Source organism: Balaenoptera borealis, assembly GCF_965194805.1.
Source record: "Balaenoptera borealis genome assembly, chromosome: 14".
Classification (NCBI taxonomy): Eukaryota; Metazoa; Chordata; class Mammalia; order Artiodactyla; family Balaenopteridae; genus Balaenoptera; species Balaenoptera borealis.
This window is the reverse complement of record NC_138875.1, coordinates 79,833,282-79,861,082: the sequence shown is the minus strand read 5'-3', so window position 1 is coordinate 79,861,082 and position 27,801 is coordinate 79,833,282. Positions and strand designations below refer to the sequence as shown.

At 46.3% G+C, this 27,801-nt stretch overlaps 1 protein-coding gene and 1 long non-coding RNA gene across 12 annotated transcripts in view; one reads left to right on the top strand and one right to left on the bottom strand.

Moving 5' to 3' along the window:
- Window positions 1-27,801, bottom strand: part of LOC309611398 — a 545,103-nt gene that overhangs the window by 478,930 nt on the left and 38,372 nt on the right. The gene's annotated exons all lie outside the window — the stretch shown is intronic.
- FBXO21 (F-box protein 21) overlaps window positions 1-27,801 on the top strand; it is a 57,654-nt gene that overhangs the window by 10,991 nt on the left and 18,862 nt on the right. For 6 of the 11 annotated variants that reach the window (XR_014234473.1, XR_014234474.1, XR_014234475.1 and 3 more), the window contains exons 5-11: window positions 1,796-1,942; window positions 2,243-2,379; window positions 3,364-3,500; window positions 7,103-7,282; window positions 8,376-8,508; window positions 15,562-15,773; window positions 17,066-17,223. Coding sequence is in view for 6 of the 11 variants with exons in the window: in XM_082355721.1 (XP_082211847.1) it covers window positions 1,796-1,942; window positions 2,243-2,379; window positions 3,364-3,500; window positions 7,103-7,282; window positions 8,376-8,508; window positions 15,562-15,773; window positions 17,066-17,223 (1,104 nt within the window). In the remaining 5 variants the exon portion in view is untranslated. Of the gene's footprint in view, window positions 1-1,795; window positions 1,943-2,242; window positions 2,380-3,363; window positions 3,501-7,102; window positions 7,283-8,375; window positions 8,509-15,561; window positions 15,774-17,065; window positions 17,224-20,057; window positions 20,173-24,121; window positions 26,410-27,801 lie in introns of those variants that run through there. The other 5 variants (XM_082355718.1, XM_082355719.1, XM_082355717.1 and 2 more) reach the window with 5 other exon arrangements.

The window sequence follows — 27,801 nt, the reverse complement described above, 5'->3', positions numbered from 1 at the left end:
CATGGGCATCGCCCCCTCCTGCTCTCAAGTCAGCCAGCGTACAGTGCCGGCCTAGTCTGAAACCCAGCCTTTTCAGCACTCCATGTGAGCCTGCGACGTGGCCAGCTGATTTCCTTTTTTAAATTAAATCTCTGCCTGCTTTCAGTGCCCTCCATAATTCAGTCAGGCCTTTCCCCATCACTCTCTAAAATGTCCCATTTGCTCCAGCCAGGCCACTGTCCTCACTGGTGCCATACGCATACACCTGGCTTCACTTCCTCATTCGTGATATCCCTTTTCCTTAGAATTCCCTCCTAAATCCTACTCACCCTCCAAGTTCATTTCAGGTTTCACTTGCATTAAGTTTCCCTGATAACTGCAACACTTGCAGATTTTACTGCCTCAGACCTAATACAGTAGCAGTGGCTAGTAAACCCTATCCATCCTTTCTGTTTCCTGTGTGTACAGGTTGTTTCTTTAATAGTCACTGTGTTTCTTGTGTTCCTTGTCCTTATGTTATGATCAGGACATACTCCACAGTGCGTAGCACAGATTCTTATTGATTGATCTTGCTGATTATACCATCCAGAAGGACATGAAGTATCTGCTTCAGTTCATTAAAATAAAATACCCTCACCACCCTGGAATCTTCACATACGCATCCCGGAGTTACGAGGCATCTTCTGTTTATTCCACAGTCAAGAATAACTTGACAAGCTTTATTTATGAAAACAATTACTTCTCTTTCATCTTTCAAATATTAATATTATAATTTTCAGCAGCCCATTCACATCAGTGCTGTGGACATTGGGTAGCTGTTGAAGGTTTTTAACTAGTTGAGTGAATAGAAATTGTCTCCAAGGTTTTGATCCTTGGTGACCAACTAGAATCATCTGATGCCATTGACGAAGTCTAAGAAGCAGCAGTTGGATAGAACAGGCTGCGGAGCTGTGCAGCATAAATCCCTTCAGCCGACAGGTGGGGAACTGAGTCCCGAGGAGGCCCAGGTGCCAGTCCCTGGCTGGTGGCAAAACTGGGGCTGGTGTCCAGGTCTCTTGATAACCCACTGGGGTGTAAGTAGGGGATCCAGGTCCCGAGCTGGTTTGAGATCTCTTGAATTTAAAGTGACTCTGCAGCTTCCCGAGTGAAAACGTCCTATAACAGGTGAGCAGGTTAGCCCACTGGGTCTCGGATTAAAAAGTAACCTAAGGTGGTGAAGAGTAGTGATTTTCGAGAGACAGTGTCTCTGGTGTGCTCTGTACAACTTTTTAGCTGTGGGTTTCCTGAGTGTAACTATTTAATTTCAAAGTCCAGTTATCTCCAAAGTCCATTTACTGGCTCACCTTTCAGAGGAATAATTTGTTGAAATGGTATATCTGACATTTTGAGGGCTTTCAACTATTTTTTTTTTTTTAAGTCTCAATGAACTGTCTTATAAGTTTTCAGAGTTGTTGGATTTTGAACTATAAGAAAATTAGGGAGAGAGAAGTAGCTTGAAAAGATCTCCTTTATTGTATTTATTTCTCTTCCTAGTAGACTGTGGAGATATGGCATGTATCACACAGTTCTTTGAGTCCATGACCTCTGAGAGAGTTTTGGTATATTAAAAAAATAATAATAATAATGAAATGTAATCTCCTTTGTGTAAGAATGTTGTTCCTTCTCAGTGTATTAGCAGCCAGACCTGACATCCACGATAGGAACCACATCTGGAGGAGTGGTGTAAAGAGCCATGGCCCCAGGAGTCGGGGGTGAATGACCACTAATAAGAAAAGGTAGAAGTAGGAGTTCATTCAGTAATTCTTGTTCATTTCAGGTGCAGTGTATATTGACCAGTACTGCAATCCTCTCTCCGACATCAGCCTCAGAGACATTCAGGCCCAGATTGACAGCATCGTGGAGCTTGTTTGCAAAACCCTCCGGGGCATAAATAGTCGCCACCCCAGCTTGGCCTTCAAGGCAGGTGTGGAATTGCTTTGGATCCAGCTGTATTTGCAAAAGAAAACGTAGAGTAATTGATTAATTTGGGGAATTCTGCAGTGCCTTCCCATTATGTCCCAAAAAATCGACTGATGATACAACCACATATTCACCTGGATGATGTAAAAGACCTCAAATACGTATTCTCTTTTCCACCCTGGATTGGTAACACCTGATGTATATTCTTAGGACATTGCCAGTGTCTGCATGTTAAAGGTTATTTGGGACACTGGTCACAACGTTATTTGTGCTTGTGTCCTCAGAGTAGGTCTCTGTATTTCAGGTGAATCCTCCATGATAATGGAAATAGAACTCCAGAGCCAGGTGCTGGATGCCATGAACTACGTCCTTTATGACCAACTGAAGTTCAAGGGGAACCGAATGGATTACTACAATGCCCTAAACTTATATATGCACCAGGTAAATGTGTGTATAATAGAAAATGTAATAATTACATATATATATTAAGCTTATCTCTGATAAACTGTACAGTTATTGAGGGCAAGTAATAGATTTTGTTCATCTCTCAATGCCCAGTGAAACTCATTTTTGCCTCTATTATGAGGGTATTGCTATGGCTTTTACCGACTTCATCACAGAGCATCCTCTATCTGAAAACCCTTGAGGTAAATAAATTCTTGACTAGAAATTGGACCTCTCTGACTCAGTGTGGTCCGTTTGCATCTTGTGAACACAAAACTATGAAACTAACCAGGTCTTCCTTTTTGCACTGGCTTCCAGGAAGACTGGAGGAAATACATGACCAGCTGCGTCATTGATGCTTGTTTTTTATTTGCTTCCCACTTGTCTCCGTTTTCGTATCTGTTCTGTTGCTCTCTACGAGACTTGTATTTTCTTTTGTCGTATCTTACACACATTATTTGAAATGGCCTTACGTTCTTCCTAGAAGAAGGAGGGCCTAAATCACAGGTCTGCACACTTTTTCTGTGAAGGGCCAGACAGTGATTCCCCTTGGCTCTGCAGGCCATGTGCCCTCTGTCCTAACCACTCGGTTCTGCCGTGGTCGAGCGAAAGAAGGCACAAACCATACAGAAACAAAGGCATGTGGCTGTGTTCCAGTAAAACGTTGTATGTGGACATGGGCCTGTGAATTTCATATAGTTTTCATGTTTCATGAAATAGTATTCTTTTGACTTTTTTTAAACATTAAGAAATATTAAAACTCTTCTTATGCAAGCCATCCAAAAACAGGTGGTGGGCCCGATTTGGCCATGGACTGTAGTCCGAGAGCCCTGATCTAAGTAAATGAAATATTCATCCACTTAAGCCTGAAAACCTGTCCTCTCACCTGATGCACAGTAGGTGCCCACTGAGAAGGTGTGGGGAAGGGGTGAGAAGGTGTGGTTCATCTCTGTGAAGCTAAAGCCTTCTCTTCTCCTCTAGGTTTTAATCCGCAGAACTGGAATCCCAATCAGCATGTCTCTGCTCTACCTGACGATTGCCCGGCAGTTGGGGGTCCCACTGGAGCCTGTCAACTTCCCCAGTCACTTCTTATTAAGGTGGTGCCAAGGTGCAGAAGGGTGAGCCATCCGTGACACATTGTGATTGCCCTGAGGATTCATTTCCACTGTGCTGAGAGGAGATGTAACAACAGAGGTTAAAAGGGGGCCTAGGGTGGTGATGGAACTGGTTTGCTCTTGACTGTATCCACGTCCGTAATCTGCTCGTGGGAAAAGTGCACTCTGGATCTTTGTCTTATTTCTCAGAGCTGCATGTGAATCTCCAGTTATCTCAGAGAAAACATTTAATTTTAAAGAACAGGACTAAGAGTTGAGGATCTTATGTCAATCTCAGAGTCCCTTTGTTCCAAAGCAAATCAGTACAAAGAGTTCTTAAAGAAACTGTTACTTCCCAGTCTTCCATAAAATCTCCCCCCAGAAGAGAGGGAAGGAGGGAGGGAGAAGCAGGGGAGAGGGAACTGGGCCCAAGTTCTTCATCCATGTGCAAAAGCAAATATTCAAGTTCTCAGCAGTGGCACTCCTTTTAGGCAAGGTTGGTGACCTGATGTGCATTTTGCAGACCAGGTTAATGAGTTCTATTTTGTTCTCTTTTTTTAGACCTGGTGTCCTATTGGACATAAAGCTCCTTTTCAGGTATAGGCTAGAGAGACGGTCTCTTTAAAAGTGCCATCTAGAGGGAAAAGAAACAAAGTTATTTAATTACATCCTATTATTTCAAACTACTTCTTAATGACTGGCTGTGGTACTCTTTGGTGAAGTGATGAGTGGAATGATAGAAAGTAGCTGAGCTTTGAAGTTTGAATTCAGACCTGGCTTCCTCTGAGCCTCAGTTTCTTCCTGTGTAAAATGGGGCTAATGTTTTTCATAAAGTGGTTTGGAGGGTTAAATGAGAGAACCCAGTGCTTTACACGCCTGGTGGAATTTCTCATGCTGGTCTCTATATTTCCATCTCCGGGTTTAGGAAATAAAACTTGTCTATAAGTTGGCGCCTCCTCGGTATTCTTCCTTATCCCTTTCCCTCCTCTTCTCTCTAGAGGTAACTGCCAGTTAGTTTGAAAGTATTTGTTATTTCCATGCAAATTTTAATATTTCATTACATGTGTATGTTTCCTTGAATAGCGAGTACAGGCTTCCCTTGTTTCCCAAATATAATCTGTTCCTTAAAATGTATTGGATGGTTTCTCTTTTGGATAGCAGGCAACCATTTTCCATTATTTTAAATGAGAAAAGTGCTTTTTCAGCTCATTCCCTCTCCCTGAATAACCCAACCAATTTCCCCAAATATCTCTAAAATATTCTTAAATGCTTATATAATGGTCCACCAAGGATTTCTCTATGATATAAAGCATTTAAAACACCAATTACCATGTTATTTACCACAGTGACCTATTGCTGGGCACATTTGTGTGTGGTAACAGGATTGTTTTTCCTTCTTTAGGCTACAGTGAGCATACACCACAATGCAGATGAACAATGAAGTGGTTTGTTAGCACCCCAAGCACCTGGCAGACACAAACACTGAGACCCATAAAGGGCTGGCCCGCTGGGGAGAGGCCGGGAGGGTGGTGGGAGAGCGCACAGCTGCTGGGCTGCGGTCCTCTGCGTCCTGACAGGACCCTGCTCCCGTGGTCTCTGTGTCTGCACCAAGACCATAATGTCACGTTGACTGTGGCTTTATCGTTAGTCCTAATGACTGGTAGGGCGAGGCCCCCACAGAGTCCTTTAGAATCGCCCTGGCTCCTCTTAGCCTGATGTCCATGTGCAGCTTTAGAATCCGTTTGTCAGGCACCTCGAAGCTCTGGTATGGTAGCTGGGCCCAGAGCTCCTACGGATCCGTGGATTCCCATGAGGAGTATGGCCTGCTTGCGTTTCCCTACTCCGTCTGTCTGTCTGTAAACACATCTCCTTCCACGTTTAAGTCATCTTTAATGTCCTTAAAAAGATTTTATTGTTTTCTACATCTAGCTCTTTGATATCTTGCTAGATTTATTCCTGGGTACCTTAACTTTTTGTTGCTATTATAAATGATAATTGTTTAAATTACGCTGTCTATGAATTGGTGGTGTACAGGGGCATGGTTGATGACTTAGATCTGGGTCTGATTATCAGCACCTCTGCTGAATCAGTTACTAGTGCTAATAATTTGCTAGATCTTTCAACTTTTCTATGTAGACAGTCATATTGTCTGAATTGTGACAGTTTTATTTCTTTTTTTTCCAGCTGTTGTATGTTTGTGTCTCTTTTACTTATTCTGCTGGCTAGGTCCTCTTGTACGCAGTGAATAGAAACAGGGCTAGCAGGCACTCTGCCTTGGGTATGACTTTAAAATTTCATCTCAAACATGATGTTTGGGAGCAGTACCTTTCATTGAGATGATCAAAGCTGCCTTCTAAAGTTGTAATTTGGGAATTCCCTGGCAGTCCAGTGGTTAGGACTCCACGCTTCCACTGCAGGGGGCACAGGTTCCATCCCTGGTCGGGGAACTAAGAGCCTGCATGCCGCACGGTACGGTTAAAAAAAAAGGAAAAAAAATAATTAAGTCGTAATTTGCTAAGAGTTTTATTAATAACTAGGATTTTTTCCCCAAAAATTTCTTTTCTGTGTCTACAGATAGGATGTGGTCTTTCTCTTTTAGGCTGCATGTGGTGAAATTTTTTAGTGTTCAATCCTCCTTTCATTCTCAAGGAACATCGAACTTACTCATATCGATTTTTATAATACATTGCTGTGTTTGATTTGCTCATATTTTATTTAGAATTTTTGCCTATAAACTTGTGTGCATTTGTGTGGTTCTCCTAGACTCAAAAAAAGGGTTGAAGAGCATTCCTTATTTCTGGAACAATTATATATGTCTTGCTAAAAAGGCAGGCTATTAATACGACTCAAAGAAGAAATCTGACTGGGCTTTTTAGCTGCCCAAGAGAAAGTCTCTATCAAAGTGAAACAGTTGCTCAAAGAAAAAAAACACAGCCATCCCTGAAACAAAGTCCCACCTCAATCCCTCAGGAGTCCTCCTAGGGTGAATGCAGTATCGTTAGAGGTCCTGCGGTGAGAACCTGCTTATGTGACCGCCTACCCGCCCGGCTCGGCGTGGGCCACCCCCACGTGCGAGAGCTCGGGTCGCAGAGAGCGGTTCCATGGGAGGAGCGGGAGGTGGAGGCCAGGGACACAGCTCTCCGGGGTCTGGAGCAGGGTCCCAGCCTGAGCCTCCCGAGCGCATCTGCAGAGCTGAGGCCAGAATCCTTGTGGCCCCAGGCCCCATAACTGTCATCACAGCCTCAAGGGGCCCGGGATCCACAGACGTTAACTGCTGCTACTCTGTGAAATTAATAGACTGTCTCAGGCATTCCAGAAATATTTCTCTCAACCAGACTTCTGATAGATAGGCCTGGCAGTGAGTTTTAGAGTTAATCTCGAAAAAACTATATTAAATGGCATAAACCAGTGCTATTTCTCAAGTATCAGTGTACTGCAATCTTAATACAGCAGAGTGTGTATAGAGGTCAGATTTCAGACTTTGGGCAAGGCCTTGATATTTTCAGTAGAAATGCCACTGTGTTAACATTCAGTCTCTGATTTGAGCTACTTATTACGGAGTTTTAAATATTGACTTGTTCAGCTCTAATCTGAGATACGACTCACTACGTGTGCTCTTTGGATAGGGCAACCCTGGACATCTTTGACTACATCTACATAGATGCTTTTGGGAAAGGCAAGCAGCTGACAGTGAAAGAATGCGAATACCTGATCGGCCAGCATGTGACTGCAGCGCTGTACGGGGTGGTGAATGTAAAGAAGGTGTTACAGCGAATGGTGGGAAACCTTTTAAGCCTGGGAAAGCGGTAAGGTTTTCTTGGTTTTCCAGTACTTCCGCGGCGTGTGCGTCTTTGGAGGTGCAAATTACCTTACAGAGAATTGTATTTAATGAGCCTGCCTGTGATACAGAGACGCAGCGGATGCTGTGTGGCACAGTTGGGACCGCTGCAGCTATCTACCCACCGTGGGAAAAAACTGGTTCCCGTGATGTAATGCTGTCCAGACTTAGGATGTGCTAAGTGACTTTTCTTTGAGATCTTTGCAGTGGACTTGGGCGAGTTCTCTTTTATAAATGCTGAAAGCATTCTCCAGTAACAAGAATAGTTTAGACTGGCAACAATTATTTTTCACCTCCTAGTGCTTTGCTGTCTTTTAATTTATACCTTTCTATCACTTAGGTAAGAAAACAAACAAAAGTATGAAACAATCTTGCTTCTGAGTCCATGGAAAATTGTCTTACAGGAAAAATAGAAATTTATATATTGGAGTATTAGTTTTCTGCCTATTGGCAGAATTTTTTTTTTAATTTTATTTTTTTAAGAACAGTTTTAGGTTCACAGCAAAACTGAGCAGAAAGTACAGAGAGTTCCTGTCTACCCCCTGCCTCTGGGCACACACAGCCTCCCTCATTTCAACCCCCGCCCCCACCGCCCGCCGGGAGCAGGGCGTTTGTTACAGTTGATGAACCTACCTCGGCACGTCATTATCACTCAAAGTCCGTAGTTTACATTAGGGTTTGCTGTTGCTGGTGTACATTCTGTGGGTTTTGACAAGTATGTAATGACATGTACCCACCACTGTAGTATCATCCAGAAGAGTTTCACTGACCTGGAAGTCCTCAGTGCTCCACCTATTCAGAGTCCATTCTTAATTTATGTACAGTGTTATCGAGGTGACTCCGTAAGGAAAACGGTTACAATTTTAACTTAGTGGAGTACGAAATTTCTGTTTCTTGTGTATCTTTTTTTATTAAGAGTGTTGTAACTTTGCTGAAGAGAGGAAGTATCAGAATCAGAGAACGTGTGGGATTTGTGTCCATTACTTTTAAAATCTGGGCCTTGAAAAAGAGGGTCTTAGCTCGGAAGCAAACAGGATAAACACAGATTTCTTTCCTCACAGGGAAGGCATCGACCAGTCGTACCAGCTCCTGAGGGACTCCCTGGATCTGTACCTGGCGATGTACCCGGACCAGGTGCAGCTCCTCCTCCTCCAAGCCAGGCTCTACTTCCACCTGGGCATCTGGCCAGAGAAGGTAATTATTTTACTTTGATGCTTTGCACCTGTCTTAGAGAGGGAACTCCTAGCTGAAAGGCAGCGCTTACAAGTTTATCCTTGTATTAACCTGGAGGATAAACACAGATTTATTCACAGTCTCCTGGTTTTGACCCATCGATTTAATTTTTTGTCTCCTTTTATTCTACTAAAAATTAGTTATCCTGCCAGGAATTGCCCATTTTCTCTGTGGTCAGCGCCTTAAACTCCCAGAACCACAAGGCCTCGGCCCTACCACTGACCCACTGGTGCCCCAAAGATGTATTTTCCCCAAGTCACCCTTCTCAAGGGGAAGCAGAAGTTTCCATATTCATCCTCCAGCTGTGCTGTTAGCAACGAAATTGACCACATGTAAATAGCCCTGCAAGGCGTAGGAAAGTGAGATCTTAGATGTGTTCAGGTCCAGCTGCTGGATGCTTTTAGGACTGCTTATGCCTTTGGAAACCGTTGGGTTTTACTGTTGCACTTGGATCTCTCAGGTTTGTGACGCCCCCTTTGGCCAGCAGGCAGCCCTGTCAGAGGCCACCGTGTTTGGGGTCAGCACCACTGCTCAAGAGCTGCGGGTGCAGCACGTGTGTGCTTCCAGCCGCGCAGCACAGTGCAGGAGCAGCTGCTCGCCCCTGTCACGCCCCTGCTTGTCCCTGGGAATATGTTAATGGTCCACTTTGTTTAGACAGCCGGGTGAGAGGCTTGAATTCTAAGCTCTCACAGGAACATCACCATAAAATCATCAGCCCTGTCACTAGAGAGTGGTAAAATCTTCCTTGAGAAAGTAAATAATCTCAATGACTCACCGTTGCTTACATGTACATTTCCTCATTTATTGACAGTGTCAAAGATCTACTGTAGTTCTAGGAAAGGATGCATTAGTAGGAAAATCCCTGAGCCCCTGTCTTCAGATGTCATCTACAGCCCAGGACACCCATGTGATGCGATAGAAGAGTTCCTGGAACACTAGGCTCTCTACCAGGGTCACCACCTGCTTCCCACGACCTTGTCCAGAATTGAATAGTTTACTTTTACTTTTTACTTGATTTATTTTTGATACCAGGATATACATAACTAATTCCTTTCACTTTATACTGTACATTAGTTCAGGAATTTCATGATAATTTGTAAAATGCAGAGATCCTTTCAAAGCATGGCTCCTCATAAGTAGATTCTGTACTTAAATTACACATCAGCCTTAGAAGGAGTAGGGTTGACGTCGCCTTTGGGAGGAACGTCTGTAGAAGCCCTGGCATCCTTTCCTTTGATGACAGGCTCAGTTTAGGGCTCCTGTGCTGCCTCTGGGGGAATTTCCTTGGTATCCTCCTCAGATGGTCAGGATTGCCTTCCTTCCAAACAGATGTCACTGGAACAAGTTCCAAAATTGTCACACGCAGAAAATTTTTCCCCATGATGACCATTCATGGGCTGCTGGGGTCAGGCACCTAGACGCTCCCTGCATCTAAGATCAGGAAGGGAAAGTGGCTCCTTCCCCATGTGTGGCAACTGTCTCGCCTCCATGAACTGTGCTGCAACTGCAGGAAGGACCCCAAGACAGCGGAGGAGAGCTGGGGCCCGCAGTGAGGAAGGCTCCAGGGGGTGTGGAAGCAGTTAGAAAAGGGTCCTTTCCGGAGGAAGGGTTTGAGGTGGCCCTAGAAGGCCGGGGAACGATTTCAGAGCACAGGGAAGTAGGTTCCTCCAGTGGTGGGGCGGCTGGGAGAGCTCAGTGCTGCACACCTCCAGTCCCTTCTGCCAGCCCTTTGGGGTGGCTACTGTTGTTTCATTTTGTTTTGTTTTGTTTTTTGCCCTTTTACAAATAATGAAACCGAGGCACTGAGAAAAGTAGTTTGCCAAGGTCTCCCGCACAGAAGTTGATGGCATCAGGCGTTCAGATTCACAGCCCACCCACACGCTTCACCCCTGTGGACCAGGGCCAAGGCGAGATTGTTTCTGAAGAAGCCAGCAGAAGGGCATTTTCTACTCCTGCTGCTAAACCTACATCCTTGTTCCGATCCGTAGTTATCCCTTCCCTCCATTTTCCACATTGAGTGGAAAAGATGTCCCTCAGTTTTCCAAGGCAAAACTCCATGTGCTCTGGATCCAACCTGCTGCCTGTCCTTGGACTATTAAGTTCTCCTTTATTTCTTCTCCTGTATCTGCAGCTCCCTGTTTCTACTTCTATTGTCAGCATTAAACATACTCAGGTCTCCCTCATCTTTGAAAAAAGAGAAGGAGAAGCCTCCGACGACAGCCCCTGGCTTTCCCCGCGGCTCCATCTTACCTCTCTGCTCCCAGCCTGGCCAGGGTCCTTGTGACGGCCTCCCTCTCACCTCCCCCGCACTGCACAGAGCGTGGGGCTCTGTTCCCACCCCTCCCCCCCGCGTGAACTGGAAGCCCGTGACCCCCTCTTGCTGAACCTTCTCTTTGTTGCCAAATCCAGTGGACACTTGTCTTTCCTTATCTTTCTTGATCACTTGGAGGTTGTCCCCCCGCTCAAAACACTCTGTTCCTTTGATTCTGGTCCCCTGTTCCCAGGCTCTCGCTAGTTGCTGTCCTGTCTCTCCCTTTCCCGTCCTCTGTCTCTCCCTTTAAGGCTCTACACTGTGGGGTAGTTTCTAGACTTCTTTCTTCTGTGCACGGTTCCCCTCAGTGATCTCACCTTACCTCAGTTACCATCTGTAGGTCAGCGGCTCCCAAATCTCTGATCTCCTGCCTGGACCCTGGGCTCCAGGCCAACACATCCAGATGCCTGTCGGTGGCTGTGTCTCCTTCAGTCTCCTTCCTTCAGGCTCCTTCAGTCTCCTTCCTTCTCCTCTGAGACCGTTTGAACATGTTTTAAACACTGTAGCCAGAGTGATCATGACAAAATGTCAGTTACGTCTCTTCGCTGCTCAGGGCCCTCTGAGTGGCTCCCCCGTTGCCTGGAAGACCAGGCTCGTGCTCTCCACCGAGGCCTGCTGGGTTCTTGGCGGCCCGGCCCTGCCTGCCTGCGTTTCCCTGTATCCACTCTGCTGCTACAACCACGTCCTGCATCTGTGCTGTGCTCTTGCCTCAGTTCTCTGCACACGCTGCATCTCTGCCCAGAACACCTTTCGTGTCCCTCAGCTCCATCTGCCGGCTAACTCCTGCTGAGCCGCCGGCTTAGCCCTTGCCTCTGAAACCCCTCCCTGCCCCTCTGCACCCTGACGGCCCTGAGCGCGCCCTTCCACAAAGCTTGTGCGGAGGAGTGTCTCGCAGCTGCTTAGCCACCCTTCCCCACGAGACCGTGCTCTTTAAGGACAGGGACCATGTCTTGTTCTTTACTGTAGCTCTTCCCCTTGCTCTCAGCACAATTCCTGCCACCCAGTAGGTGCTCACAACATTTTATTTGAATGAATGATTAAGAAATGACAGAAATTCGTTAGCTGTGAACGAGGAAGGAGGCTCGAAGAGAATATCCCAATTTTCCAATAAGGGTGGCCACTTCAAAAGTTGAAGTGTGTGGGGAGCAGACCTGTTTCGGGGTAGGAGACAGTGTTCCGTCTGGGATGTGTTGATTGGCATGACCCGGAGCCGTGGAGTACCGCGTTTGGTGGGCGCTCTTGGCATCAGCATCTGGTAGCTGAAGTCCCAAACGTGGAAGAGCCCACAGAAGTGGACGTCCAGAGGATGGAGCCAAGAGCTTCAGAGACATGTCAGGGGAAACCTGCAGTTAAGAGGACAGAGCAGGGTCTGCAAACTCTGGCCCCTGGGCCCAGAGCCGGCTGGCTTTGTGAATTCGTTTTGTCAGCACACAGCCGTGTCCGTTTGTCTGTGGACTGTCTCTGGCTGCTTTTCAGCCACAGCGGCAGAGGGGAGTAGTTGAGTCAGAGACCATATGGCCCACAAAGCCGAAAATATTTACTTTCGGGCCCTTTACAGAACAAGTTGCCAGTCGTGGGCAATAGACACCCCTGTTCCAAGATCTCTACTCTGAAGGTTGTGGGCTCTTGGGATTCTAGGCCTAGACATTTAGCTGTAGACGTCATGGTGCCCCACTGTCAGCACGGGCTTTTGGAAACACACCGGGCACATCTCATGGTGCCTTCTCCGTTTCTGCCGTCTCCCTTCACCCTATCATCCTCACACCAAGGGAAGGACGGGAGTAATCATCCCTGAACCTTATCTCCTCCTCGGATACTCTGAGTTCAAGACTTCCTTTATGCTTTGAAGATTCCACGTTATGTTTCTTTCACTTATCTGGTGGAAAGGGGCTGCCAGGAACAGAGGGGAGGCTGTGTCTATAGGAAAGTTGTCAGCAGTAACTAGTTGGAACTGCGGAGGGGAACACAAGAAGCTTTCTGTGAAATCAGATGCTTTTAGCTACAAGGGACAACTGTTGTTAGTGTTGGCCCTACATTACAAGGCCACTACAGGGGGTGGCAAGTGGGTGGGATTGGCTCCTGGCTGGTACTGGTTGAAGCTGGGTCTGCTACTTGGGGTTATACCACTCTGTCCATTTTTTATGTGTTTGAAAATTTTCCTAACAGTCAATTAAAATAAAATACTCCTCTTCCTGCTTTGATGTGAAGGTGACTGAGACCTGGAGTTGCGAGTCAGCTCTGGGTCCACATCCTCACTGCACGTCTTCACGACCCCATGACCTCAGGCAAGTTGCTTAACTAGCGTGGAGGGCTTTAATTGAATAAGGGATGTGGTTTTCGGTAAAATATTTTCTAGTCAGATTAAGTCTAAGAGGGAGGATGCTGATTTTTGGCTTATGATAGGTTTAGGTAGGGAGGTAAACGGTGCATGATAGTGGGGAAATACCCTAAAAGACTAGAAAACTTGAGGGTATTTGAGGGGTAAATAAATTTTAAGTCTTGTGTGTTAAGGTTAATTTCAAGTGCTAGCACAAAGCCCAGGATGGTCACTGTAAAGGCAGTTAATTTTAGGTATGGGGGCGTGGTTATTAGGGGGACCATTGTTGGGGGGATGTTGTTGGAGATAATAAATCCGGCAAAAACACAATTAGTAAGAAGTTTGATGGAGTTAATTAGGAGTGGGCTGTTTTCATTGGTTGAGGTTAAGGGAGAGAAGTGAGGTGGTCCTAGCAGGGTGAAGAAGGGAACGTGAGCACTTCAGACAGCTGGGAGGGAGGCGGCAGCTGGAGTTATTAGCAGGGCTCGGGCGTTGGTGTAAGATGTGTTAGCAGCTTCAGTGATCAGGCCTTTAGAAGCCAGTGAGGAAAGGCATTCCTGTCAGTGCTAAACTTCCAATAATAAGGGCTGTTGTGGTGAAAGGTATAGCTTTGAATAGGCTTCCTATTTTTCGAATATCTTGGTCGTTGTTCAGGCTGTGAATAATAGATCCGGAGCATATGAATAGTAGGGCCTTAAAAAAAAAGCATGTGTGAACATGTGCAAGAATGCTAGATAGGGTTGGTTGATGCCAGTTGTTACCATTATTAGGCCTAATTGGCTGGAAGTGGAGAAGGCGACAATTTTTTTAACGTCGTTTTGGGTGAGGGCACATACTGCTGTGAATAGGGTGGTAAGGGCTCCTAAGCATAGTGCTACTGTTTGAATAAGTTTATTGTTTTCTGTTAAAGGGTAAAATCGAATAAGCAAGAAGATCCCTGCCACGACTACTGTGCTTGAGTGCAGTAAGGCTGAGACAGGAGCAGGACCTTCTGTTGCTGAGGGGGGTCAAGGGTGAAGTCCAGAATGAGCAGGTTTTCCGGCTGCAGCTAGTACGAGTCTTACAAGGGGGAGATTTGAGTGATTTAAGTCGAGTATAAAAATTTGTTGCAGGTCTCCTGTGTTTAGATTAAATGGGAATCATGCTATTGATATAAATCCAATGTCCTGATGCGGTTATATAGGATGGCCTGGAGAGCGGCTCTGTTTGTGTCTGATTCCTTTTGAAATTGGCAGTGACTGGACTGCTGACCTTCAAGTTGGGAGGATTAAATGAAGTAAAAAATGTGACAGGCTTGGCACAGTGACCAGCAGAGAATAAGTATTCAGTAACTATTGAGATCCTGCAAATCTCATTCTGGAAGACAAGATTGGGTTTTAAAATAATATGTTACATTGCATAAAGCTGTAGTTTTCACGACACTTTTATAGGCTCACAATGTATCAGGAAATAGGGCAGTTATTAATCATTATTTGACAAGTGAATCAATTAATTCAAGGGTAAAAACAGCGAGTGTGGCTGATCCGGGCCTAGAGTCCAGGCTGCTCTGTCTCCTCAGCGTCCGTAAGTAGGAGGAGACCCGTGTCACAGGCCCTCGGCTGAGCTGTGAGCGAGCGGGGCTTGCTGATTGTTCACATGTGTTAGCGTTCCTTGAACTTGTATTTTTCCGTAGAGGCACTGGGTGCAGTAGAAAGAGTAGAGCCTTGGGGTCGGGCAGTTCTGCTCTGCCAGCTAGTCGCATAAATTGCGGGGAGACGGGGTTTCCCCGTCCACCTGAACACTGAATTGTGCTGTGAGTTAAAGTCATTGAAGCGACCAGTAGGATTTCAGAACCCTGCTCCGCACATCTTCATTCTTCACATATAGCATCATAAATGAACTGTGCTGATTTGCGTCCATCACTCCAGTGCCCTCCCTGTGACCCCTTCCCCTCTCCTGCAGCACTGAGGCCAGTCTATCACTCAGCCTCTTGACCTTGATTGAAGCAGCTTCACATTTCTTTTTCCTCTCAATTCATGAGTGGCAGGTTGAAAATGTTTCCTTTCTGTGTGTGAGAAATTGAGTCCCCCCGCTCACCAAGGATGTTGGAACCTGTTAAGAGTTCACGTAGTCCGACAGACCCTCGCATCCCCATCCTGTGCGGACTCCGGTCCCCATGTTTCTATAGAGTTCCTCCCACTCACGCTGGTTGGATTTGGATGCCGGGGCCAGTCCCCAGCACGTGAAGTGACTCTGGGCGTACAGAGCACCGACGGGGTGAGAGCCTGTGGGTAACGGAGACTCGGGCCGTCAGCCCGGCTCGCCTCGCTGCCCTTCCTCAGGTTATGTAGGTCTAAATCCCTTGCCAGGAAAAAGAAAAGGCCTAAATGAAAATATTATCTCCTAGTCTTTCTGTCTTGTCTTGAAGGTGCTTGACATCCTCCAGCACATCCAAACCCTAGACCCCGGGCAGCACGGGGCGGTGGGCTATCTGGTGCAGCACACGCTGGAGCACATTGAGCGCAAGAAGGAGGAGGTGGGCGTGGAGGTGAAGCTCCGCTCCCACGAGAAGCACAGAGACGTCTGCTATGCCATTGGGCTCATTATGAAGCATAAGAGGTGAGTGCCCCGGCGTCCGCCCCCACGCGGCTGCAGAGGACACAGCGCCGTGAGCCCCGCTTCTCGGAGCAGCGGGGGTGCACCTGGAGGGGACCTGACCCGATGCAGCAGCGACTGAGGCCCATCGCAGCGAGAACCGAAGGCTGAACCATATCTTTAACCTTTTTGTTTTTTAAGACGCAACTTGCTTTCCTAACGGGGAGCTCTTCTACTGTGTGTAGTGACCCTTCTCCGTGGGGGATGGAAGCCCTGTCAGCCTCGTTCTTCCTCTCCTCTCTTCGTCGTCCTCACTCTCTCCAGGGGTCTTGCTCTCCTTGGATCTGAGGGTGGTAGGGACTTGCTGGGTCCTGGGGTTTGGACATGGCTGATGGACGAGGCAAAATTAAACTGCCTCCAGAGCAGCTGTACCTATTTACATCCCACCAGCAGGCCAGGACCTGAGAGGTTTGATTCTCGACAACTTGTGTTAGTGCCAGACCTTTAAAAATGCACTTATGTGGTAAATGGCAAATGGCATTTCATTGTGGTTTTAATTTGCATTTCCCTGGCTACCACCCAGATTGAGGTTCTTTCCCTGCGTTTACTAGCCATTCAGGTTCCTTTGATTAAGTGCCTCTTCAGGTATTTTGCTTTTCATTTGAGTTGTTAGTCTTACTGATTTGCAGTTTCTTTATTCTGTGTATTAGTCTCTATGTTCAGATAAGTTGCAAATATCTTTACTCAGTTTTTGGCTAGTGTTTTCCATTCTTTTATTACGTTCTTTTTCTTTTTTTTAACTTTGTTGTGGAAATTGCAAGCATATGTAAGAGAGAGGAGTGTTACAAACCAGGTAATGTTCCCATGTCCAGCTTCAACAGTTATCATACAATTTGTTTCACCCCCTCCCCCTCCTCCCTGGAGCAAATACCAGAGGTCCTTTTCATCTGTAGCTATTTCAGTAGGTAACACTAAAAGGTAAGGGCTGACTTTTTTAAAAAGACACCTTTACCATTCTGTTGTCATATCTAAGAAAAAAATCAGTTCGTTAACCTCATCAAATATCTGGTGAGAGTTTGTGTTTCCTCAGTTGTCCTACCATGGATGGATGGATGGGTGGATGGATGGATGGATGGATAGATAACAAGAGGGGTTTATAAAGAGAGGCAGGAGTAAAATTGATTTAGCATGGAGTAAAAGCAGGCAAATCTCTAAGAATGTAAGCTTCAGAGAAGCCAAGCCATTGTCTCTATATTTCATAGCTGCCATGACAGGGCCCCAGGGAGCTGATCTGCCACTGCTCTTATGTTAATTAGGTATGGCTATAACTGTGTCATCTATGGTTGGGACCCCACCTGCATGATGGGACACGAGTGGATTCGAAACATGAACGTCCACAGCCTGCCTCACGGCCATCATCAGCCTTTCTATAATGTTCTGGTGGAGGATGGGTCCTGTAGATATGCCGCCCAAGGTGAGTAGCTGGTACTGTCTGTACTTGAAGCACACGTTTGAGCCCTCAGATTCCGCAGGCACAGGCTGGCAGTCTGTTCAGAGTTGACAGGTGTCCCATGGCTGTTAGCCTCATCAGAGCTGGTACTCAGCTGAACGTGGGTGGGTGTGCACTGGTGCGGCCATACCACGAGTTACCCAGTCACCACCCCAGCCAGGACCCTGTTCCAGGCTGTTGCCGACCTCTGTTTTGATTGGTCATTGCCTCTGCCAGTCAAAGTCCTGCTTCCCAGGCACTGCCATTGGCTCCCTGCGGGCAAGGAGGGTCAGCTTGTGCCCTGCTCATACTGCCTGCCTGAACTGGAGGGCACCGATTGGCACTGCTGGGGGAGCCACCGGATCACTGAGGCTGGCAGCCAGTTAGCTGTGCTCCCCCCAGAGACGCCCCCAGTGGCCACTGTGGGAACTGCAGTTCACAGCCCTGGCTCTGAGGGCACCTGGGAGAGGCAGCAACAGGTAGGTGCTTGGTAGGTGTTTGGGGTCGCTGCCAGCCCCGACAGGTGCTCACCCAGGGCTCTCCTCTTCTTTGTCCCTCCATTTAGTGGGGTGAATTTATCCCATGCCTGCCTGTCAAGGCATTCGCAATGTTCATTTTATTAATAAAAATGCTGACGTAGTGCTGCTCTGTGACAGCAGCCTTCTAATGTCCGTTAACTCCATTTGAGAACTGTAGTTACCATCATCATCATCATCATCGTACGCATTTGATACACAGGGAAACTGAAGCACATAGAGATGTTTAAATTTTAACTTACAGAGTATGCGGCCAGGCAGCTTGGCAAAGAGCCTTCCCCATAACCATCATGCTGCACCTTTTTGCGTCTCACCTAAAGCATCATGTTTGACCTAAGTTGATACTGTGTTCTGGTAAATCCAATAATAGAAATGTTGGATGTATAAAAATCTCAGAAGTACCGAATAGACTAGAAAAAGTTTCATATTAATTATTGTTAATTCATCAGAAGCTGAGAGAGGATCGTATACAAGAGAAATTCCCTTTATTGAGACCACAGCTCACCTAACCTCCGTCAGTACAAGGGGAGTTATCAAAGGGGGCTATGTGCACCCCATGTCAGATGAAGGCACTGACAGGGATTTTATTTAACTTAAGAAGCTTTGTCAGATAAAAAAAAAAATTATACTACAAATTTTAAAAATCAAGTTATTTGGAAATCGCTGAGTGATTCTCGGACTGTTTGCCCCCGTCACTGATCACTCAGTGAGCATTTCCCACTGCGCGTCACGGAGTGAGTCCCGAGCACAGAGGAAATCGTCTTGTTGTCGACACTGGGGGCCGTGTCTACACCTTCACCTTGTACACTCGTTGCCCGTTACATGGAGTTGATAATCAAGACTTTCAGTATCTGATATTTGGGTTTCTAGAAACATTTATATTAACTTTAAAATGGGCTTCTTAGAGTAGGTGAAGCTGGGTATTTGGTTTTAAGGTGTTCTGAATTTGTCCAGTGTCTGCATAGAAGAGTCAGGAATTCATCCTAATCTTACCTTAGGTCAACATGAGCTGTAAGGTTTACAGTCAGAATACTATAATGACTTTGTTAAAAAAAAAAAAAAAAAAAAAAAATCTGCTTGTCAGTTTCACACTCTAAAATTGATTTGAAAGAATATTGCAGATAACATGACCTAAATACTTAATCATGCATCTTATAAGAATAAGGACATTTCTCTGCATTACCACAGTTACATCATTACACCCAGCAAATAAAAATGATTTCATAATATCTAACATTCAGTCAATATTCAAATTTCTCAATTGTCACAAGAATAACTTTATAGGTACTTGTTTATTCATTTTTAAATCATGATCCAGACAAGATTCAGGCAGTGTGTTTGGTTATTATGTCTCTGTAGTCTCTTTTAGTAAAGAACCGTTCCTCATTTCTCATCTTTTTTCCCTTTTTCACAAGACTTTGACTTTTTGAAGAGTCCGGGCCGGTTGTCTTGTAAATTGTCTAACATTCTGGATTTGTCTTACTGTTTCTTTGTCTATGTATTGTCTGTAAACTGGAAGTTAAGCCCGGGTTTGATTAGATCAGATTGCTGGTTTTGGCTGGCGTGCTTACTCTCAGGTGCTGTGTGTGTCACGTTGCATCTCGTCCAGAGACCATGGGGTTCCGTGTCCACTGTTAGTGAGGCAGAGTGTGGTCATTGGCTAAGATGGTGACTCGCTATAAGGGACAGTTTTCCCTCTGCAGTTAACAGGAAATCCATGGGGTCAAACTGGGGCATCCTGGGTATATCCTGTCCCCCAATAACCTTTATCCTTATGTTTGTTTTAGCACCTATTGGCTCTTCTTGCCTAAATCATGATGTGAGAATTGCAAAATAGTGGTTTTCTACTGTGGGTATACCCTCTAGTTCTGTAAACAAGAGCTTTGCCCTCCTTCCCCCTCTTCCTCCCCCTCTTCCTCTCTCTCTTTTCTCCTCCCCCCCCCCCGCCTCTCTCTCCTCTCCTCCTCTCTCCCTTGCTCTCTCTCCCTCTCTCCTTCCCCTCTCCTCCCATAGATTCCTGGATTTTTTATTTAGTCAATGTGTTATAATCATTTGGAACAATTTTATTCTCAAATTAGCTCACATTTAGCCAGTGAGCGACCTTGAGAGGCTAAATTTTAAAAGCACTAATTTAAATATGTTTTTGAACATTTCTGGGTTAATATATTTGCATTAAGTTATTTTGTTTTTAAACTATTTCGTGATCTAAATTTTCAGCCTCTGGCTCCAGTGATCCTAGTAATCTGGGCAGAGCCCATTAATGAATGCTTTTCTGTTTTTTAGCTCTCCACAGAGAGTTGAAGAGTGAATTACAAACCACATACCTGCGTGCCATCCTCAAATACTTATAGTCTGCACAATTAAATTTTCCCTCAATATGTTAATGGGCTGTACAGCATCTTGCATTTTGTAATTTTTGTTCCCACTAGGGGGCGTGCTTTAGTATTAATATTTTCTTGGTACCAGAAACTCCTGTCTCAACTTCCCTGCGTACTTCTTAGTACTGAAGAAAATGACTATCACAGATGCTCTGAATTTAAGCCAGCTGCCCATATTGGAAGGTCAGGAATTCAGCTGTGGTGTGAGAACCTGGCTCTTACATGTCTTCCGTGTACGATAGTAAAGCACCTGGTTGAACGCTTGGGCCGTGGCGTGCCCTCACCCAGTGTCAGTTTCCTTTTCCATAATTGGTCTTCCACTTCCAAACTAAGTTTCCACCATCCCCCCCCCCCGCCCCCAACACGCACACACACACACAGTCCATGGCGGTCTGCACATGCTGGCAAGGGTGTGAGGACTCCCTGCACCAGGGTTGGAGTGTAAATTTTCAGCCGTCTCAGAGGGCGGTTTGGCTCTCAAATTGTCAAAATCTCAAGTGCTCATTCTCCTCTGACCTGGCATTTCTCCCCTCGGTTCCTCCGCTGGAGACGCGCTGACACAGTGGGCCTATGGTCCCCTTGTTATGACAGCAAAGCAGTGTCATTCATGGGACTTGTCTGGTAAATGGGGGTATATCCAAACTTCGGGTAACTGAGCTGCAACCAAATAAACCAGTTGCAGGTAAATGCTTACTGTATGTTTTATAGGAATAAGCACACATAAGGCAACACAGAATTTTCTTTGAATGCATATAATTATATTTAGCTACATATATGTATGTTCATAAAAGGACTAGAAAACTCACGGTCATAGTGGTTTCCTCTGGGGAGGGGCTGATAGGTGCCCCCAGAGGACTCATGGGTACTGTTTCCAGACTTTTACAGGAATGTATTCGTGTATTTTGGGGTAGCTGAAATTTTTAAATAAAATAAGCAGACACATTTCTCTGAAAATTTTAGGGGAATCAGAAATTCTTCCCAAGATTTTTCCAGGACTTTTAAGTAGTCCCTGTTTAATATTTTGCTCTTTATTAAGTTTTATATCACTTAGATTTCTTATTCCTATTCAAATTTTTTTTAAACTTATTTAGTGGATTGGGAATTATTTTCCCCTCCTAATACTTAGTTGTCAACTTCAGTGTTTTATTTTTTCCTAAAAAAGTTTCTTTTATGAGTACATTTTTCCTGTTTTGCTGGGAGTCCAGGTAGATAAACACTGAATTCAGTCCACGTTCCTGGTTAACAGCCAAGAGCGGGGCCGTGAGCGCCCTCGTGGACTGTCACCGCCCCTTTCCTGGTTTCCCCAGTGTTCTGTCCGTACTCCTCATGCCTCTTTGTTTGGGGCCCACGTTCAGAATTCTCCGCAGCAGCTGCCCAGTCGTGCTGTCCTTACAGACACGTGATCATGACCTGACTGTGACCTTTCTGCCCTCCTACCAACACTCAGACGCCAAGCGTTGGCTGACACCAAGCTGCTGCTTAAGGATACATAGAAAAAGGGAGAGAAGTGATGCTGAAACGTGTGTCTGGCTTTCTTCAGAGCAGGCGCTGGGCGCATTCTGGTTCAGAAGCTGTGTGTTGGGGGGTGTCCTGTGCATTGGTTCAGAGGCACCCTGGCCCCTGCCCACGCGATGCCGGCAGCAGCCCCCAACCATGACAACCAGAAATGTCTTCAGATGTTGCCGAGCGTCCTGTCAGAAGCAGAATGGCCCCCGGATGAGGACCAAATGGACTTTTATCTCTCGGGGGTAATCCCAGGTTCTTGGCCCTCCGTCGAACATCTCTGGGGCGAGAACAGCCGACAGGGGAAGGCAGTTGGCCGGGTTCAGGCCCCAGGCCGTGGTTGCATCCCCCTGGGCCTCCCCAAGGCAGGTACGCCTGTGACTCGTCGCTCACTTGGGGGGCGGGGGGAGCAAGACAGCAGATTTTCTCAGCCAGTGGCATTTTAAAGCATCCAACTTTTTGTTTTTTTGTTTTGTTTTTCAACGTTTGTTGAAAATAAATGTAAGGAAGGAAGTAAAACCATCTCCAGAGCTCTGGTGGTAACAGTAGAGAGAGATCAGAGCTCATAGAGCACCGTCCCCACAGCCTGCTTTCTGAGGCAGCCGTGGCCTGGCCCTCTGGTCTATCCCAGCCCCTCCTCCCTGACCTCTGCTGGCGGGACAGTGCACGGGACGCTTCTCTTCAGCTGCTTCCCCAGCCCTGGAACTGGGCCGTGTGGGTTTGAGCCCCGGCTGAATCCCTGGGCAGGGTCCTCACTCCTGCTGCTGTCAGCTCAGCCGCAAGAGGGCGCGTGACCAGAGCTCTTCGTGGAGCCTTGCGAGCTGGAGGCTGCGCACGTCCCGCGGTGCCCGGCGCGCTGTACGTGCCCAGCTTAAAGGAGTTCACGGGAAACGTGTAGCTGTGTGTATGTGCGTGTCACGTAGCAGCGCAGGTATGTGGCCTTCCTGGCTTTTTATAAGTGATACGTGTTTTTACTCCCACTTCCCCCATAGCGTCTTGAAAACAGGTTGCTCGTTTTCCTGGCTGTCTAGGATTTTGCTGAATTAATGTGCCATCATTTATTTACATATTGACCTGCAGTTGGACATTTAGATTGTTACTACATTTTTTGCTCTCCTAAGCGATGCTGAGGTAACCTCTGAACATTCATCTTTGCTCGTGATTGGTATGTGATGTCCATAAGGGTGTTGTTTTCTCAAACTGATACATCCCAGCGGTAGTCTGAATAAACAGCCTAAAACAGCTACAAGCACAAAAGTTCTTTAAATCCTCCCATCTTGTAAAAAAGTTACAGATTGAATTACAGACTCTTTCCCCCTCTCTTGAAAGACAAACATCCGTTACAGGCACTGCTTCTGAAAGGCGCTCGTGTTTATCCTGTGTACTCTGGGTGGAGGGCACCGAAGGTCCTGCACATGCGTTTCAGGATGTTTAATGAGCTGTTTAAGAGATAACCTGCTGCACCGTTGGTGTTAGTTAGCCCGTCAGCTAGGCTCGCGCAGGGACTCCCTGAATTGATTTTGGCAGTAGGTGCTAAGTATGGTTCATATTGATCTGGGACGCAGTCAGAGTGGGGAGGCCTGCCTGGGCAGCTCCTTTCTGGTCCAGGTCATGGAGGGTGAGGGTGGCCTTTCCTGACTGTGGGCCACACGCAGTCTAGGGCCAGGCCTCTGTGGCCAGCGAGGAAGGGCCCACGAGACACTGTCCTTTCCTTGGGCCCATGGAGGGGCCGTTTTTCAAATCGCTTGGGGAGGGAGAGGCCATCGGATAGGATTTCAGGCTTTAAAATACCTTGCAGGTATTATCACCTCTTTTTTTCTCATTCCGTTTGAAAGGAGTCTTATTTTCTATTGCTTTCTCTAGTGGCAAAACGGGGAGCACGGAAGGGAGGTAGTGTGGTTTTCCTAAGAGGTGATATAGATGCCACAGCCCCTATCCCTGTAGGGTCCCCAAGCCAGCCCTGTGAGCCAGGTCCTCGCCCTTGGAAACACTGAAGGGTGCTGGGGCGGGGGGTGGGAGGGCGGTTCCCAGTAGCAGACGAGGAGGACGGCAGGGAGAGACGTGTGAGCGGGTGCTGAGGCGGCTTCAGAAGCTTCACCGCTGGCGAGAACCGAGCAGGCTAGGCCACCCTCGGCCCACACGTGTGGCTTTGTGTTGGATCAGGTCAGAGAAGCCTGCCGAGCCCCTAGTGTGCAGACCCCGAGGGACTGCTGGAGTTTTGTTCAGAGAGAAGGAAAACACTCGTGTTCCTTGCGGAGCTGGAGGAGGACCCCGAGCTCCCTCCCTCCATCCTCCAGTGGCCTCGCCGCCTTTTCCTGTTTCCTCCTCCGACTTCTATAAACATCTGTCTTTCCTTTTCCCCCCCCTCAAAAATGCACTCAGAATGGGTGATAGGAGGGTCTCTGGATAAAATATGCTGCAGAAATCAGCTTTAATGAGAATGTCCGTGTGCCTCTCTGCCAACAGAGAACTTGGAGTATAACGTGGAGCCTCAGGAGATCTCACACCCTGACGTCGGACGCTATTTCTCCGAGTTCACGGGCACTCACTACATCCCGAACGCAGAGCTAGAAATCCGGTACCCAGAGGATCTGGAGTCTGTCTATGAAACGGTGCAGAATATTTACAGTGCAAAGAAAGAGAATGTGGAGTAAAGTCTAGGGGGACATTGTACCTTTGCTGCTGCTGCTAATTTCCAAGAGAACAGGATTCCGGACGGAGATGTCTCCACGGATCCCTCTGGATTCACACCACCGGGAAAGCCACTTAACCAGTAGTGCTGATTGCCTCCTACTAAGTTTAAATCACGTGTGCTCTCCTCCAGCTGCAAAGACAATGTTGCTCTCCGCCTACACTAGTGATTCATTGAAAGGCACTGTGTTCAGTGGCATGGCTTGTATGCTTGTCCTGTGGTGACAGTTCGTGACATGCTGTCTTCATGACGTCTCACAGTCGACACTCTTATAACCATTCTTTTTCCTCACTTCCCATCGTGTCTGTCTACATTGTCTCAGAACGTTTCATTTGCTGGACAGATGGGGTTGTCCGTTTGCAGTCATTTCTCTGATTTCTCTGTGGGATGTGTGCCCTCCTCAGTCAGGATCATCTGTCTTTTTACCCTGCATTTAGTGCTGATCCAGGGCTGAAGCTCTAGGTGATATTGGCAGCATCTCAGCTCTGGAGTCATTAACAAACTAATGGTAATCAGAAGTGTTGGAATTTATTTTTTTCTAATTCTTGAAACAGATTTCAGGCATTTGTCCTTTTCTTTATTTGAATTGAGAGGATGACACAGTTTTGCCTTCCGGATTCGTCTCTTGGATTTACGCTCATATCTCTACGAATTATTAGTTTTCTATTTTATTACATAAAATTCTTTGAGAAAATGCGTAATTAATAATAGCCTTTGTGAATGGGGTTTTCCACATTCATCTGCTCTTCCTCCCTTTAAAATAAGTGGGTTTTTAAGAGAAATCTACTCCAGTATCGTAAGTAGATCTTAAATCAGTGATGAGTTCTCTTTGTAGTAGGAAGTACAATCTGCTGTTAAAATGTCTGCTTTTAGAAACTGTACTCCGTGGTCTCCAAAGACCTGAAAATGAGGTTTCACTTTTATAACCAGAAAAAAGAAGAGATAATGAAACTTGGAAATTAAAAAGGAAAGGGGAGTTTTCGTGCTCCCTGTGCTTCCTTAGAATCACTTCAGGACCTTTTTGAATGTGGCAGGGTAGAAATAAACGGAGTATCTCCAATTTTAAGAGCGTGTGCCCTGTGGGAAAGGAGACGTGAGCGTGGCCCGTGTTCTCGAGTTACCGTGGCTGTGAAAGCACCAGGAGAAAGTCTGTGCTCAAGCCGCTGGGGAGTGCGGCTGCATAGCCAGGCTCCGCTGGCACCGGTCCTTTCCATGTTCATGGTACCTGAGCGTGAACGACTCCCACCGTTCTCGACCCGTCCCTCCTCCAGCAGGCTGACCTTGTAGTTAACCAGTAGCAGCTAACTTCTGGAGTTAGGACCTAGTTACTTTACTCTCTAAGTTTAAAAGATTCCAGTCGCTCTAGTGAATGAGGCTTTCGGGGGGCTGTGGTCCAGCCACGCCTCGCTGCCTACTGTCCATTTGCATGCAGTATTGTCACACCATGTTTGATGACTGCCTCTCGTTTACCCTTTGGAAACCCTGGGATGACCAAGGTTTGGGGAAGCCACCTGAGACCCCTTACTAGCAAGTGACAGCTATTGAGCAGTTATGGGAAAGAGATGGGGATTTGGCTAGCCAGCTCCCTCCAGCCCCCATCAGCTCTGGTCCAGGGCCCGTGTTCCTCATCTGTCCAATCCAAAGTCAGATGATTTGGACTTGCATTTGAAATTGTGACCACTCACAACACCCGGCCCGTCTGAGGTTGGGGGGTTTTACACTACTCTCATTTAAAGGTGAAAATTAGATACTATGGCATTAATATTAATGAGATGCATTACTAAGAATCTGTGGCGCATGCTGAGAGTTACAATTGTTGGTTTTCTGGTTTGATTTCCTTTTTTCTTAGAGTAACATCGAAGCCAAGAAAGATGGTTTTACCTTTACTGACCCACTGTAAATATGTATCTAGACTGTTTCTAAATGTGTTTCTTCATGAATGCTTCATTTGGCTCCAGGAAGCCTGTGTCACCTGTGTAAGTTGGTCTTTGGGCACTTTATATTTTTCTAAAAATGTGTTTTGGATCCTGTACTCTAATAAATCATAAGTTTCTTTTTAAAATTTTTTGAAACGTTATCTCCACTTTAAAAACCCCTGTTATAAAAGTAGAACTTTCACAATGTTGAAATATTAAATATTTGGATATAGTAACTTCTTTTCTCTTCAAATGAATGCCAAGATTTTTTTGTACAATGATTAATAAATGGAACTTATCCAGAGAAACCACACAAATGGCCTGCCGGGTTTCGTTCCAGAACAGAAAGCCCAGCCGTGACAACAGCAGAATCTCTCAGTTCTCATTCTGATTGAAATATGCAAAAATTGGCTCTACCGAATTTTTCTTTACATCAGTGAGCGGACAGAGCACCTTTATATTATGATTTCCCTGCCAAACGTTAATTTTTCGAGCTGGCTAGTCATCTTGAGAGTGTCTGGTTGTAACGCGAAGATTGCAGCCTTTTAATTATGTCGAGTTACGTGTTGTAAAGTGAGAGTTGCAGACACTTTGAGGGAAACCCAGGTTCTTGGTGTGTCATTAACGCTGACCCGATAGCTGCACGCACGCGGCGTTTTCCACAGCGTCCCGCCGAGCGCCGCTTCCCCGCGCTGTCACACGTGTGCTGTCACACACGGCATGGAAAGGGAAGGTCACGGCTGAGCAGTCAGCAGTTTCGTGCACTGCGGTGTTTCTCAGAGCCTTTCACGTGCAGTTGTACTTTGTGACTTTCCAGGAGGGGAGTGTAGTGGTGTCTTCCCAACTTCTAAGACCCTAGAACTTTCCTCCCCCAGCACACCCGCATGTGCACAGCGTCCCCGAGGCCCAGGGTTTGCAGACCTGCTTTGGGAAACACAGTCTCAGCGAGATGTCAGTTATGCCCAAAGCTAGTCCACGTCACCAGCAGACCAGTCTTGCCAAGCGTCTCGTTTGAAAACATGATCCATCTAATTGGATTTTGAAAGGCTGGCTTCGTGGTGTCTCTGTCCGAGCCTCGTAATAGCTCTCCATCAGAAGTGCATTTACGTTGCAAAGTCATGTTATTTCAAAAACCAGCATCGGTACTCTTGCTCAATCAGTTTTACATTTTCTAATATCCACTTAAAGTCTCGTTCTACGTTTAAAACGTCTGAGTCTTTCTTAAGGTGTTAAACTGAGTCACGCTTTCACGTCCTGGGCTCTCATCCGCTACCACCAAGGCCCCTTTGCTGTAAAGGGGGGGACATGTCTTTCCCTTCGTTCATGTTCCAAGCGAGTGAAGTTGGATTGCCAGCAGCCTTTTTATGGAAAAGTGTCTTGTGGCCGTAATAATCAAGCTGTAGCTCTTCATGGGTTTTTTTTTTTTTTAACATCTTTATTGGAGTATAATTGCTTTACAATGGTGTGTTAGTTACTGCTTTATAACAAAGTGAATCAGTTATACACATACGTATGTTCCCATATCTCTTCCCTCTTGC